The sequence below is a fragment of the Mesitornis unicolor genome, unplaced genomic scaffold (assembly GCF_000695765.1).
Source record: "Mesitornis unicolor isolate BGI_N332 unplaced genomic scaffold, ASM69576v1 scaffold15181, whole genome shotgun sequence".
Taxonomy (NCBI): domain Eukaryota; kingdom Metazoa; phylum Chordata; class Aves; order Mesitornithiformes; family Mesitornithidae; genus Mesitornis; species Mesitornis unicolor.
Window position 1 is genome coordinate 1 of NW_010165906.1, and position 15,479 is coordinate 15,479.

Here is a 15,479-nt window from a genome sequence, read left to right on the forward strand (position 1 = left end):
TATTTATTTTAAATATTTATTTTAAATATTTCTAAATAATTCTAAATAATTTAGAATCTAAATATTTCTAAATAATTTTTAAAAGTTTCCATATAAAACTTCTAATTTTAAAAATGTCAAAATCTTTCCTCACATTTTCCTACCTCAATTTTTAATTGACACATTCTAACAAATTATTTCAAGTATATTTCCTCACCTTACAAGCAAGTAAAACTTCACATTCCTCTGTAACTTCCCAATACAAAAACTCTGAGAAGTGGGGACCTAAGAAACAAAATTGCCTTTAAGCATATGTTGAAGAACGAAGAGTATCAGAGAGATCTAGTGAAAGAAAGAAAAAGGATGACAACTATAACAACCTTACACTAGAACGATGAGAGGGAACTCTTAAACTACACGTGCTCTAGAAGGAAAATCCTGCAGTAAGTTTTTAGTATATTGACCCAGGTGTCTACAGCACAGTTTAGAAAACTGAGGCTCATCTCTGTATGATCAGTCATATAGTACTCCAAAATGTAAAACAGTGAGTGAGACAAATTAGTTTACTAAATATCTCTATGCCCAATTGCCAACTAAGCATAGGAAAGGAACAGAATAGCTACAAACATGTGTACAATATATTTAATGTAAAGGGAACTGGAGAATAAACAAATGTATCCAAACATCCAATTAAACATTCAAAGCAAAAATCTCATGCCAGACATTATTTGTCCAAATTATATAATGTTAAAAAATGTATTAAAAGTTACAAACAGAGCAGGAGATACTGCTTTTCCCCACTGAGGTTCCAATCCTGCAAATATTTATATATCCTTAAGTAGATTTACGGACATATATAGCCTTTTTAAAGATATTGTGGTAACTCATGTCAGTAAATTTATATGTTTTAGTAGCTGCAGGCTGCAGGGCCCATAATTGCAATATTCAGACCTGGGAGGTAGCAAAGTTCCAGGCTTTCACTTAAATCATTGAGAACTGAAAAATCTTTTGAGTTTGGTGCTGTAAGTGGTGTAATCTCTTTCCTAAATCTATTAAATCCAAACCCTCCTCCTTAAAAAAAAAAAAAAAAAAAAAAACACCAAAAAACCCCCATAGAATTCCATTGCTTATGTAGAGAATCTTACTTACACTATTTAGAATAAATGCTTTTAATTATCATTGCTACTTTCAACCTAAAAGCCATGTGCTTTCCAAACTCAATTTTTTAAGGCTTTTACAGTGATAGAATTTCGAATTAGGTATCAGTTAGTAATGCTTACTTTCAACAACAAGCAGTATTGATAATAAGTATATAGCAAAGTAACTGTATAACAACTAAAGAACAAATATATATATGGTTCCTGGAATTTTGCCTGGACAGAAACAAGAAGTTCAGGCTTTTAATCTTCCCTGTCTGACACTATGCTGTCTACTCTTCCGTCAATTATACTGAAAGGACAATTTATATGCTTAAAATGCTGAAATGTTTTGTTGGATCAGAGCCTATAGTAGCCACACGTCTCATGGATGCTGAGCAAAGATAACCCCCTGTAAGAATTCCCACTTTTCTGCTCAACTTAGTGAAAGTACTATCACAATTTGCATGTATCATATGACAATGTTGGAAAATAAGATCCACCAAGGGTTCAGCATCTCCTCAAACTGGGCAATATACTCATCTTCCAATGAACTCAATAGAATTTGGAAGTACTTAGTACAGGGATGCATCATTAGCTGCACACTGGGCCTAGAGTCACCAATCTACTCTTTCTTACCTTGCTTCCTCAGAAATTCCTTTCGCTGGAGCTCAGACTCAGCCAATACTGCCTTGAATGCTAGATTTCAGAAGGGGTGAATGAAAAAATAGTTAGCTGCAAAACCACTCAAAGAATAATTGAAGTTCATTCCTTCACCAAAGACAAAGTTCCAATGCTTCAGCGAACGTACCATCTCCAATGAGAACTAATGAGGACTGGTTCTTGGCCTTTCCATCTTGAATCTGTACTGTGTAGGTACCCTCATTGTCAATTGTAAATCGGTCCATCACCATTTCTATAATGCCGTTTGAATGATCACAATTTATTTTATGCCTCTGAAATAAACAAGTAATAACTTTAGTATAGTAGAAATTACTTATGATTGCCTATTGAATTAGTCTTGTTTTATATCTCTGCCTCCACACTCAATCTTTTTCATGTCCTTTTAATTGTAAACCATGGAAACGGTTGTGCTTTTATTTACTATGATACAACAAGATCCCAGTGATAACAGAAACCTCTGTGTGCAGCTGTGTTTAGAATCCTCAAGTAAACATAATACAGCTGGTTTGGATTTAAAAATAATAGTTTGTGGCACTATGTATGTTTGAAGAAGAGTATACACAGCCAGCCTTTCGCTGCATTACAGCTTCCAATTCAACAGGGGGGTTTGTAAGACTGAAGCACTATTTCTAGCAGAGTTCAGAAACAGCTGGAAGTATCATGTTTGTAGACACAAATGTGGATCTCCAAACAAATGCAAAAAGTCTTCACTACTAAATAACTCTGAGGCATACGTGGCAGCTCAATACTGGATCTTATTTTCTCACTAAAAAAGCTTATTTAGAAAGGCATAATGATTTACTCATCTAATGCTAGGTACTGTTTTCAAACAATGAAGTGCAAGACCATGAGAACAGTAACTTGTGCAAAACTAACAAAGCTTCTGGAAACTAAACAGATCAACCAAGTCCAGCAAAAAAGAATTAGAATTCTGTCAAAATCCAGTTATCTACTAAAGTGCTAGCAGAATACCTAAAACAGCAAATATTGACTTGAATTCAAAATTAATTATGCTTTTCGCTGTTTGTGTCCTTTTTGTGTTTACTTTCTATTAAATATTCCATGAAGATAAATTATTGGCAGGCATTGTCAAGGAAACAGAAAATTGCAAGCAAATATTGGACCATACTTGCAAAATATGTGTTTTGAATTTGCAGGTACTGTTTTAGATACAGCCCCTTTTTAAGAAGTAATATTCTCTTTCATTCAGTGAGTAACAACCATGAGGACTCTGTGTCCCACTAACACTGATGTTGTTTGAATCTCAACTAAGAGATTCCTAAAGCAAAGCAAAAATAACCCACGGAAGATACCTGGTGAATACTTTCAGGTAACCTATGTGGCCAAGGATATTACAAATTAACTGTTCCTTTCAAGATGGGACAGAAAAGTAAATGTCAACATCTAGGAGGAGTTCTATGCAGTACATTATTATAGACAGCATTACTGTTAAAAGGAGACAAGATACCCTGTAAACAGAATGTTTTGATTAACCTCTTTTTGGACTCCAAAACTAGAACAAGGTACTGAAAAGTAGGTACCGGTAGATAAAGTTTAGGAAAAAGGAAGAAAGAAGGAAGGGGGAAAAAGCTAGTAAAATTACCACTTATTAAACCCTCTGGAACCACTTCCTTAAGTGAAAGAACCTTTAAATACTGATCCAAAATTAGTAGGAAATCTCCTAAAGGTGTAACTGCTTCAGCTTTGAGGAACACCTCCTGGCCAGCCTCAAGAACAGATTAACTGCTGTATGGACAAAAAGCCTGGAAGAATAGTGATTAGACAGACTCAAGATGTTTAGCATTCATTGATGGTACCTTCAAACATACAACTAGTACTAGTTTAAATCTTAATGGGGTAACTGAAGAATGAAGAGAGAGAAAAGATAATGGAATTAACAAAGCAGTAACCAACAGATTGATTAGGAAAACAATTTATGAAATAAATTACTTAGAGGTAAGAGACTGAGGTATAACTTTTATGTAAAATAACAGGGGAAAATGTTCATACCATTTGGATATGCACTTTCCCATATATAGTTCCAAGAAAGATATGATGTCAAAGAATAAGACAAGATTTAATTAATCAAGTAGAAAAATTACTCATGCAAGAGTTCACTGGTAAGAGTTGAGGAGACAGGCCGGGTAGGTTAAAAAGAGAAATTATAAACTTCATCAAACTATCAAAAAGTGCAAATTCAAATTCTCGTTTATAGTCTCTCACCCACAAATGTCAAGGACATCACTTACATTTGTTTCACGAGCTCTCCAGGAAAATGTTAAATTGAGATTTGCCAGAAGCAGAAAAGACGAGCAATATGTAATTTCTAATCTGATCCTTTATCATACTTCTAGATTATTTTTTTTATTTCTTGCTTTTGGGTAAAGGAAAAAAATATTGAAAGATTAAAATGACATTCTGATTAAACTGAGCCCAGTTTGCTCCATTGTCAGTTTATTTTGAAATCACTGAAACCATTCCTTGTTAGGACCTAGAAGGAAAGATTTATCACTTCAGACAATGTCAAGAATCAGACTACAATTCACCAGCGTAACGGACTATTGAACATGTGCAGCGACTGTAGCCCAGTCTCCAGGCAGGTTTTAGAGTGTAATTAGGCTTATAACTATTGCCATTATGCAGCAAGATGAAGTTCAATGATTTTATGGGCACCATAAATACTAGGATTTTATGTGACTTTCCACAAAAATATCATCAGTCTCAAAACATAAATGTCACCTGTGGGTTACTAATTAAAGAGGTGAAGTAATGCAGTTCCAAGTCAAGACTCTCTCTGATGTCAACACTTCCAAAACATATGCAAACTAAAAATAGCTCATTATGTTCCACTAACATTGCCAAGACAGAATACTGTCATTTCAATACAACCTAGTCACTAATATTCAGGCTTTCACTGCTATAGTGTATTACTTCTTAAAGAAAAGGTAAAAAAAAAAAAAAAACACACAAAAAAAACCAAACGACCAAACTCCACTTCTTCCACTTCTCTGGCCAAAACCAGGCTTTGCATCCTCAGGAATAAACTGAACCTTTCAAACAGCTGCACTGGAGATGGATCCCTCATAGGAAAAGATATGCCTACTGCTCTCCTTTATGCCTAGTAGATGAACCATATGCCAGCCCTGCAAAGGCACAACCTTGCTTTCTCCTCGGCCCAATCTGATCACTTTTTTGTGTTCCTTTCTATGAAAGGTCTTCCTAGAGCTATAAAAATGCAGGAAGCTGGTGGCCTCCCCTTTCATCTCCATGCAGCCATTCAATGCCCATTTAGTGTCTAAGCCAAAGTAAAATAAAAAGAAATAAAGTGACACCACTTAAAAGTTTTACATCTATGACCATTGTGGCATTGTCAAGTGCCTCCCACATTATAAGTAAAACTAGTAACAGCAGCTTCAGGAGGTCTCTAGGAACAGCATGTCTTGATGGTTTGAAGTTCAAAACTGTACTTGAAACAGCTTTTTTTTGTCTTGAGCTATTTTTCCAAAAATATTTGTGCACTACTTTTAATCAGATGCATTTAACACTGATCTGTGTCTAATTTCTCCTTCTCTTTGGCTGTTGGTCATTTAGCTACCCAAAATGAATATGGATTTCTGTGGGTTAAACTTTGGTCTCTTTTTTTTTTTAATAGAAATAGGGTCACCCTGTAACAGGAATTCTATATCGCAAAAAAGATTCAAATTAAAAATTGGTATTCCTTTCAGGTATTATCAGACCTTAAACATGGTTTTAAGCAACTATAAAAATAGAATACCTTTTAATGCATAAAGGCTTAATTAAAAAAATCATACATACATAGCGCATTCAATATGTACTTACATCACTGTTTTCCACTTCTTTATCATTAATAACGAATCTGAAGGAAGAATCTGGTGATAAGCTTTCAGCCTGAATCCAGAAACGAACTTCTCCTTTCTCAAGAACCTCATAAGCTAATTCTGATTTCAGCGGTATTGCTACAGAAAGAAAAGCAATCAAAAGTCAATAATGCATGAATCCTTGTGAGAAAATGGGCTACTGTAGTAAAACACTAGTAATATCTATTATTTACAAAATGCTGGATATAGAATACATTTTTTGCAGGGAAAAGACATCTAATGTAGTCTTTGGCTGATTTTTAAATTAGTTTCTCAAAGGAAGAAAAGAATTTACTGCTTATGGCTTGCACATTGTTTAAGGAATTGGCTAGTAGCAACCTATTGTCAAAGTTAAACTTCAAAAGACTTTTAGACAATTATTATTTTATTCATTGCAAACTAATACTCTTCCAAGTGAATGGAAAAATAAGGAAACAAGTTGTTCCATAAAAAATGAAGCTGCCCTTGTCTCAGGAAGAACCTTTTTGGAACTCCAGTCATTAGTGTTGTATTTCTTCTAGAAGTATCAAATAGATTCAGGTCTTCAACTTACTCGGATTCCTTATTTCATTGCTTAATGCCATCAAACGTTCAAGCTCTGAAATTAAGAAAAATACTCATTTTTTAATTTATTCTGAAAAATACATTCAGAAAACAAGTGTCCTAGAAGGTACATATCAGCATCAACAGATAATCTCCTTATGTTTCATATGTGAAATACCTAAACTAACTCTTCAGAAAATGATGACTGAAGAAAAATAAGATTTAAGAAATTCCAAATTCTGATACATGGATTTAGCAAGTGTTCCTTTTCATACATTTTCATGCAAACTTTCTTATAAAAAAAGCTAAAAAAGGGACAACATCTATTTTGAACTCTCTGTGGGATTTAAATGAGAGATGAGAGACAGTAGCTTCTAAGCAGTGTATGAGGTTCCTTTATCTGCTGACTTCCTTTCTGACGCTGACCCTGAAAAGCTTGGTTTACTGCGGCAGAAAACAAGATTGAGTGCAAATCAGTCTGAAAAAGGTACATGAAGTTCTATGTCATGCACTAAATCGTCATGAAGGCTGCATGAGAGTCTAGAAATCACTTTGTTAGATTTTCATACTAACCCTATTTATCATATTCATTACTAATAAAAATTTGGAAGCTGAACACTTGCCAATTCCAAATCTACAGATAAAGACCAGAGGACATTAACAAGCATTTATATCATTGAGGATCTAGCAAAATTACAAGAGAATTTCTAGCATTTGAGGAAGTGTGAAGTAAAATAATGCTTTTCAGTGCCAAGATACAAAATCTGACACTTGTGTAGGGATCCAGTACAAACAAAAGTGTAAATTTGAGTGACAAATACGACCAGGAAAAACACAGGCTAAATGTGGGATGGGAAACAGTTTCAGTACTCTTATACCAAAAAGCCTGCAAAAGTAGAACTGACAGTGACAAGACCTACAGACAGGTTTCACAGTAATGCTTCAGAACTAAGTCAAAGGGAAGTTCCCATGGTCAAACCCGAATCTGTCTTTTCCTACAGCTTTAATCGGAAAATTGAAAATATTACAAGTTTAGCTTCCTTAGAAGAAGCAGATATTGGTAGTAAACAAGAGTCCACATAAATGGTCCATGTCCTGGAGAACATTTTTTTTGTGGCTGCACATGTATTTCTTCTGAACACCCACCCTGAATGGGCAGCTTGACATGGTTCACACCATGATAAAAGTTCTGTCCGCAATCCGACTCATGCTCAGACTCATCTCCTTTCCTTAAATAACTTAGAAAAAGGGTAACTAGAGGGATTTTCATACTTAAGGAACTGGGCATAGCAATTAAAGACTGTGGACTGGGAAAGAGCCAAAGTAATTTTTGTGCTATTTAAAAACAGCGAAGTCTCCGCCTTTGCCTTTCACCTCAGCACCTCTCAATGGTAAACCAAAGTCAGACTGAAGCAAATTCACTGCAACTCCAATGAAACAAAACAGCTACAATGAAACAAAGCAAAACTAACTGAATTTATGCCAAAGGATAATTTAACTCAATGTGTTCAAATCTCATTAAAGCAACATCCTTTTTCTCACATTCTTCTCACAGATACTCTGCATCACAGTTATATGAAACTCTATCTACAGCCTCAAGGTCTATATTAGACTCCTTGGTAAGCCGAGGTCTGCCGGCAGCTTTACAGCTGACATAGAACCACTTATTACAAGATGTGAAAGGCTATAAAGACAAAGCACAACAAAATTGACATACCAGAGAAAGAGATTCACAGAACTGAAAAAAGCAATATCTTCAGACACTTAACTGAAAGTATAACCAATATTTGCAAACAGAACTATAGTCCCAGCATAAAGAAAACAAGTCTGATTGGGCATAATCTTTAGCTTTTTTTTTAAAGAAAATATTGCCTTAAGTCATCCCAAATTTCATTATTGTGATAATCAGAAAAATAAGTAATCACACAAAGCCATTTGTCTGGTCTTTTTTGTTTATCCTTAATGCATAGGAAAAAATGTGAGAGTTGTGACGCTCGTTTTTTTGTCTTGGATAATTTTTAGTGCAGTAAAGGTGATAAAATGAAGAAAGACTTGAGATGGTAAGGAACTTACCTTCATCATCCATAACAAAGCTGGATGAAATCCCATCTGTGTCACTAACTGAGATAGAGTAAGTTCCCAAGTCTGATATATCAGGATTTTTGAAATACAGCTTAGAACTGAAATCATCAATAAAGAGGGATATAATTAACAGGGTTTCTCATGTTGTTGTGATCTTTTAACAGGACAAACTTCTAATAATTTGATAGACTTGCAAGACTTACTGATTTCCTTCTGTTTCAATCTTAAACTTATCAGTATCTTCAATCTCCTCATATGATTTACCCCACACAAAATGAGATGCATCAGTAGCTTCTTTGCAATCAAAAGCCAGGTAAATATTGCCCTCATCATCCACACCTGAAAAGATTTCTTTTGTTCCTGCAAAATAGGAATCAACCCAAATGTCAAGGCTGCATTTTTCTTTTGAGTTGCAATTCAGAAATTTATGCAAATTTTGTCCATCTTCACTGACAGATACTGATCTTGCAGATCTTGAATCATGTTTATGTCATATGCTGATTCTTCATCACATACTAGCAAGATTCTTACTCTACACAAAAAAGGAATACTAAAAATAATAAATCTGTAAAATGAAACTGAGTATGAGAAGATATGAACAGTTTATGTAAATTAATTTTATTATCACTCGAAGCTTCCCTTCCAAAAATCAGCACCTTTGTTTATGAGAATAAAAACTAAAATAACTGATTATCAAATATGTCCTGTAGTAAGTAAAGCAAAAAGTCTTGACAGTGCTTCTGTCTTCGTATTTTTTATTTAAGTTTTAACTCTAGGAGCTTCTTAACTATTGAAATACTTATCTGTGCTACAATACCAAATCAGATTGATTAAATTCACTTCTAAGTATTTTAGTATTTTAGAAGCAGAAGAGATAAAACAGTTCATTACCTGGCCGCATCTCGACAAGCACTGGTTCAGATATCTCAGATGACTTGCCTACCCCAGCATCATTTACTGCACGAACTTTTAAAACATAAGTATGACCCTCATGTAAATCAGTGACCTTGAACAAGATAAAGAGCAAAGCCAATTTAAAATACAATCTAAACTCCTTTATTTATATGAATATGTCAGCAGAAGCCCAAGTTCAAACATACATCTTTGTTGTACTCAATCAGATGTTTTTAGTACTCCGTTTTGAATGACCACTAATTAATTAAAATGTTACCTTAAAATAACGTTTCGAAGTAGGTTTTTCATTAGCAGTAATCCAGTCTTCTGTATCTACTTCCTTATAGTCCACTAAATACCCAGTAATAGGGCTTTTGCCTTCATACACAGGAGCTTTCCACAGAAGAACCAGTGATGTATTTCTAACTTCACAAACCGTGAGCTCATAGGCAGGACCTAAAATATTTCAATATTGAAAGTTCACTTTAATATAATAAACTTTTGCAAACAGGCTCTGTAGAGGCTGAAATGCACCGCTTTAATTTTGTTTTGACTGTGTTTGCTTTCAAAAAATCTCATCCTTTACAGTAAACCTGGAATATGTGGTATTTAGGTCATTTTCCCCTCATTGCTGCATACAGCAATACCTGCTTTATGCAGTAAGTGACATTAGTATTCTGAAGCATACATTCTTAGCTAGATCTCAGTAAGTGCATTTTAAGGGAAAGTTATTCATGTGGAAAATCCATGAGGTTTAAAATTTTCCAACAACTAACAGAGCTATCTTGTCCATTATTTAATTCACCAGCTCCACATCAAAGTTGCTTCAGTGAGCCTGACTCAGGTTCACAATTTAGGATGAGGATTTTTAATTTTTGTTGGTGTACATGGACCATGATTCTTTGGATTTATCCAAAACCCACTGGCACCCGTGGACTTTGGATCAAGTTTCTTGTTCCCTGACAGAAAAATTTTACATTGGAGGTGGGTAATGAAAGCCAAGAAGAAGGATATCTAATAAGAGAACTATTTACACCAAAAACATCCTGATGTTCTGTGAATAAATGTGAGTTCATACCTTTGCAGCTACCAGGTTATGTACTCCCTACTACACTTTCCTTCTCCTTCACTTAACTGTTCTAGTGCCATTCAGTTTGAATTGTAGCATTTCTCTTCTATTATACTCTTGATATTTATTTTTACCAGTAGATTATAAAGGCATAATCATATCAGTTTACTACAATGGTGAAAACATCCATGACAAAATACTGATATTCAGCCAAATAACGTAGTTGGAAGCTTGCTTCTGGTGCTTTAAATTTAGAGTAACAATACCTGAAAGTACCTGAGATTTACTTAAGGATTTTCTCAGTGTTGTCAGTTTGGCCTAATTCAAGATATTACTTTTACCTACAGGACATTTTACCATTTAAAATAAAGAAGAGTAGAAAAACTTTACAAATAAACCTGATTGTCATTCCAGCCTACAGGATGTCAACCAGTAATGAATGAACATGAAATTTGTAAAGGATGATTGTAAGGATCAGTCTGGCTCATAGTTTAAACAGGTTTCAGTAATGTCCAGTGCACCAGGCAACTCATGGGGGGTTGCAGGAACAACTCAGCTTTAGATTGCCTTGAGGCCCTATTTCTGCAGAGACAACCCATGGGGAGCTGTAGATAGCTCAGCCCTGAGTTGTTTGGTAAGCAGAAAACTAAACAGGGCAGAGCTGCATCATTCAAAGAACTGAAACCTGAGTTGAGCCTTGAAATCCCCCAACCCGGAGCCCCAATCAAACCACTATTAAGTTACCTAAAAGTAAGACAAAGATAAGCGGGAGGATTTCTGTCTGGCTCCAAGGGACCAAACAATACAAAGATATGCAAGAAACAGAGCATACAGAAGGGAACATCACCCATGAATAACTAAAGATAAGGGGAAACACTGCTAAAGACAAACACCCCAGGTGGTCTAATCCACCCAGAAACACTGCTGCCTGCTGTCGCATACATCAGGAAATAAAAACTCCAAGATTCACGCTAGAAATGGGGAGTTACTTCTCCAGCCATTGAGTGATGAGAACATTCCCCCTTGGTCGGGATGCCAGCCAAGGTAACTTACGTGGGAGCCCTTACCTGGAGGGGTAAGTGAATATTTGGCAGGCTTTAAATTTGTAGTTGCAGATGATTGACTAATACACGTGTGGTATTCTGAGTTGTTTGTGAGCTGTGATAGTGTGTTCCATGAATCACCTGGGAATTGTAATAGTGAATTTTGTGAGTGGTCTGCAGCCTGTCATGAATTGCCTGTGGGCTGTAATAGAGCATCTTGTGAATGTCTTGTGGTTGTAATAGTGTAGTCTTGCTTTTAAAACTGCAATAGCGCATTTCTCCATTGTATCCATAGAACCTGCAATAGTGATGTACTGGATCTGCACATGTTGTTCAATTAAATTGTTAATTTGAACTCTGCAATAGAGCCTCTTTTTGTCACAATGATATTCAGCAAATATACTACAAAAAAAAAAAGAACAGTAGAAGAGTGGTTCCTCATAGTAGATAAACATATTTCAGGAAAGAAATATGTAAGTACCTGTTGCAGACTAGATTTCTCATGAAAAGACTGCCATTTTCAAGAAGCCTAAAGCCCTCTGTCAGGGCTCTTTAAAAATTACAACCTACATATCTATATGTCCACAGATAATTAAAATTCCACTGGCAGATGCATCAGAAGAAAATGTGTAATGAAGTATGTTCTGTTCTGAGGATTCTGAGACTACAGACATTTCAATTTTTTCAAAGTCATGTAAAATAATTCATTAGGTATCATTGCTAACTTACGGAGGCACACAAAGATACCTAAGACTAGAGTTCTGCAGAAGAATGAAATAATTATGGGCTCTGGGTAAGGAATCCATCACTCATGCTGGAAATCCTTCAAGGGGCTTTGGCCTTTCTAAGGAAACTTCCTTTCCATATCAAAAGGTAGAAGAATATTTCATTGACACTGGGAGTTTATTGCAGGCATATTACATTAATCTTCAGTATCTTTAGTAAGTCAGGGAAGAGGGTCAACCTCTTTCTCCCAGTCTTAAATCTCAATTATTTAATTTCATTATTTCTAAGCCATTGCTAAAAACTTATTCTAAAAATGGCTTGTGAAATATTTTAACAGGTTTGGCAATTTGTAGGGGATGAGAGGGTTGGTTGTGGTGTTTTTTTAAGCAGGAAGAATGCAATACTCTCTCTTCAACTGGTTTCATAATGAGAACAAGGTAATCAGCCAAAGAGTAGAAAGGTCAGACTGTTCATTATGAAAATGGAAATTTCACTCTCTTCATTTCTTGAAAGTGCTTTTTATTTTATTTCTTTATGTATCATTTAAAATGAAGGGTAATCTTCACTTGTTTACACACTAGGCAATTTTATTGACATTCTGAAAACACAGTAGAGAGTGTAAATCACAGATCCTTTCTTTAAGGAAAATAATTGTTCCATCGATGATGCATTTATACTAAATATTACAAAATGAGAAGAAAATGTAATTAACACAAAGGGAGGTAAGATCAGGAGAATAACCATTTTGTTATTGACAGCTTTGCCATGTCATTAAATCCAGACCAGAAGGTAAGATTTATGAAATCAGAAGAATTTAGCTAGAAAGCATGGAGAACAACTCCAATAAGAAATTTCACATAAAAGAATCTGGGATTAAAAACAAGTAAACTTGGCATAACAGTGTAGTTTTTTAAAAAGACAAATAGAAGGGAATTTGTCACCAGGCAAATAATTGTAGGAGGTGTGGAGTTACTGTTTCTCCACTCAGCATTAAAAAGCTTTATTTGAAATAATGTCTCCAGTTTGTGCACTGCCATTCAAGAACATCAACCAACTAGAAAACGTTCGAGGAATAGCAAAAAAAGTTTATTTAGACATAGAGAATACATGCTCTATGGGGAAATGTTGCATGAATTGGACTTTTTCAACTTAAGGGGTCTGATAAAGTCTTTAAACACATAGAAAAGCTGTTGCCAAGAGGAAAATAATAATCTCTTCTTCATATTCTTGGTGGACAAGATAAGAAGCAAACAGGCTTAAATTGCAGGAAGAAACATTCAGGAATATTAGAAAAACTTTTAAGCTGTAAGCATAGTAAGATTGGGAATAGATTTTTTTTCCCAACCTGGCCTTTTTCATGGATGGAAGTCTTTAAGGATGAGTTAGACAGGCTTCTGTCAATGAGATAAGTATAGTTGATCCTGTGTTTGGGTAAGCAGTTGAATTAGATGACATCTGAGAGTCTTTCCTAGTAAGTGATTCCATGACCTTACTGAATGATTTCTTTTGAAATTGTCCTGCCTTCTTATGTTAATTATGTCTTTTTAAAATCACTAAAAATTCCAATAGTTTTACAAAAACAGATTTAGAGGCTGAATTTTTTTTCTTTACTGAGAAAATAACTGCTTGAACATTTAGGCATGAAACAGATGTGTGTAGGTGTCAGAGAACTCCTGAAGACATAAACAAGTATTAAAATTGATCCTTAATTGCATACCAGAGCTGAATGTCATAAATAGAATTTGATTTAACAATGCAGCAGTATTTTACAGCATTCTGAGGAAAAGAAGGTAGAAATATATTAAAGTGGTAGGTGCTTATGTTTTCATTATAGACTATACTGTGTCACCCTTTGTTCAGGCAAATCAGTACCAGACATCAGAAACAGCTTCAGCAAAAGTGTTGTTCGGCATGAGCAAGAGTGTTATAAAATAAGAAAATGGGCCTTCAAACACCCTTTCATAGAATATCTACAGAACTCTAGCATTACTCAGAGGAATCAGTTCTCTAAACATCTAATACCTAGGGACAAATTTATATGATCACATGAGATAGACTAAAGTTTCACTTTCTTTTGCTGGGTTCCTGGATTCACACAATTTCTTTTTTAACATGCTTTGCAAATTTAGCATGGCAATTAATAGTCTTCAGCTACATCTACACTGCTAAACGACAGACAACCTAAACACATGTTTGAGTAGTAGCACACAGTCATCCCTACTGTGTGTTTGTTAGCACATTTGTCCTAACACCTGACTAATTATCTCTCAGGCAACACCTGGGTACAATCTGGGGAAAACACATAAATAAGGCCACACTAGTTGAGACTAAGAGACTTTAGTTGCAAGGTGTGAGCTATACTATACTACTTGCCTCTTTGTCAAGAAACAGGCCCCTGTTCCATCTTTTTTGTGAACAAAAACCATAGTTTTGGAGTCTGAAGATTCAGGAATATTCTTAATAGACTGCAATTATGGTGCAGGGATGCCTATGTATTGTATAGGTGGTGAGTGTGAGGTGGAGCTTGTAGGTCTGGGGATGGAAAGACAAAAACAGACTAAAGTCTAAAGACTTCCTGCTCTGAGCTGATAACGACAGTGACAGAAGCAGACTCAGCAAGCTTAGTAAAGGTCATGCACTTCCCAGGACATCCAGTGTCATCTGTGGGGATGTGGAAGTAGCTTTTAACAGATCTCAGAAGCAATGGCAAATTCAACAGGTAATATGGCAGAAATTAACCATCCAGCAGAATTTGGCTGGATTATTACACTGACTATGTTTTAAGGAGTTGATATTGAATTGAAATTAATGATGAAATAATAGACTTACCAGGCTCTGGCATAGTCCAGGCTTTACACTTAAAATGCTCACTGGGATCTGAAGGTTGACCTATTCCAACCAGATTTGCAGCAGCAACTTTGAATTCATAGAAGGCATCTTCTGTCAAATCCTCTACCTTTTTTGAGAAAACAATTCAATACATCAACAGTCATTATTTATATTCTTTTAACAAATTAAATACTTAGAAATAAGAATTCTGACATTGGTTAATTATCAGGCCTTACTGCTGTGCTGGAGTACTGGAAGTATCTAATTTGAAGATTTTACTCTGATACTAAACACAATGCAGAGATCTACATTGTACTTCCATGTTTCAGCCACATCATCCTAGGAATAACAGTACTCAGTATATTGGCATGAGAAGAAAGGTCCAGGGAGCCCACCCAATGAACAACCACTAGCAGATACATCTGAGTTAGTTTTCTAACACGAAATACCTTCTTTCATTGCCTATGAATGACTACTCACAAGCCATTCACTTAAGCAAAAGTTTGAACAGTATTTTGGTCTAAGGAGGTCACAGTGGACTGACCAGGAAGAAAGGAAAACAACAAAAACTAAAGGAAAAGCCAATCCAATTAGTTCAGCAATGTACTGATACAAC

At 35.4% G+C, this 15,479-nt stretch overlaps 1 protein-coding gene across 1 annotated transcript in view; it reads right to left on the reverse strand.

Moving 5' to 3' along the window:
* Positions 1 to 196: 196 nt before the first annotated feature.
* Positions 197 to 15,479, reverse strand: part of MYOM2 (myomesin 2) — a gene marked incomplete at both ends in the record, with an annotated part of 41,718 nt that continues 26,435 nt past the window's right edge. Inside the window, 10 exons of the mRNA XM_010194790.1 lie at positions 197 to 264; positions 1,755 to 1,814; positions 1,927 to 2,071; positions 5,640 to 5,776; positions 6,231 to 6,275; positions 8,294 to 8,400; positions 8,506 to 8,662; positions 9,194 to 9,308; positions 9,474 to 9,652; positions 14,864 to 14,990. Of these exons, the coding sequence (XP_010193092.1) occupies positions 197 to 264; positions 1,755 to 1,814; positions 1,927 to 2,071; positions 5,640 to 5,776; positions 6,231 to 6,275; positions 8,294 to 8,400; positions 8,506 to 8,662; positions 9,194 to 9,308; positions 9,474 to 9,652; positions 14,864 to 14,990 (1,140 nt within the window). The remainder of the gene's footprint in view (positions 265 to 1,754; positions 1,815 to 1,926; positions 2,072 to 5,639; positions 5,777 to 6,230; positions 6,276 to 8,293; positions 8,401 to 8,505; positions 8,663 to 9,193; positions 9,309 to 9,473; positions 9,653 to 14,863; positions 14,991 to 15,479) is intronic.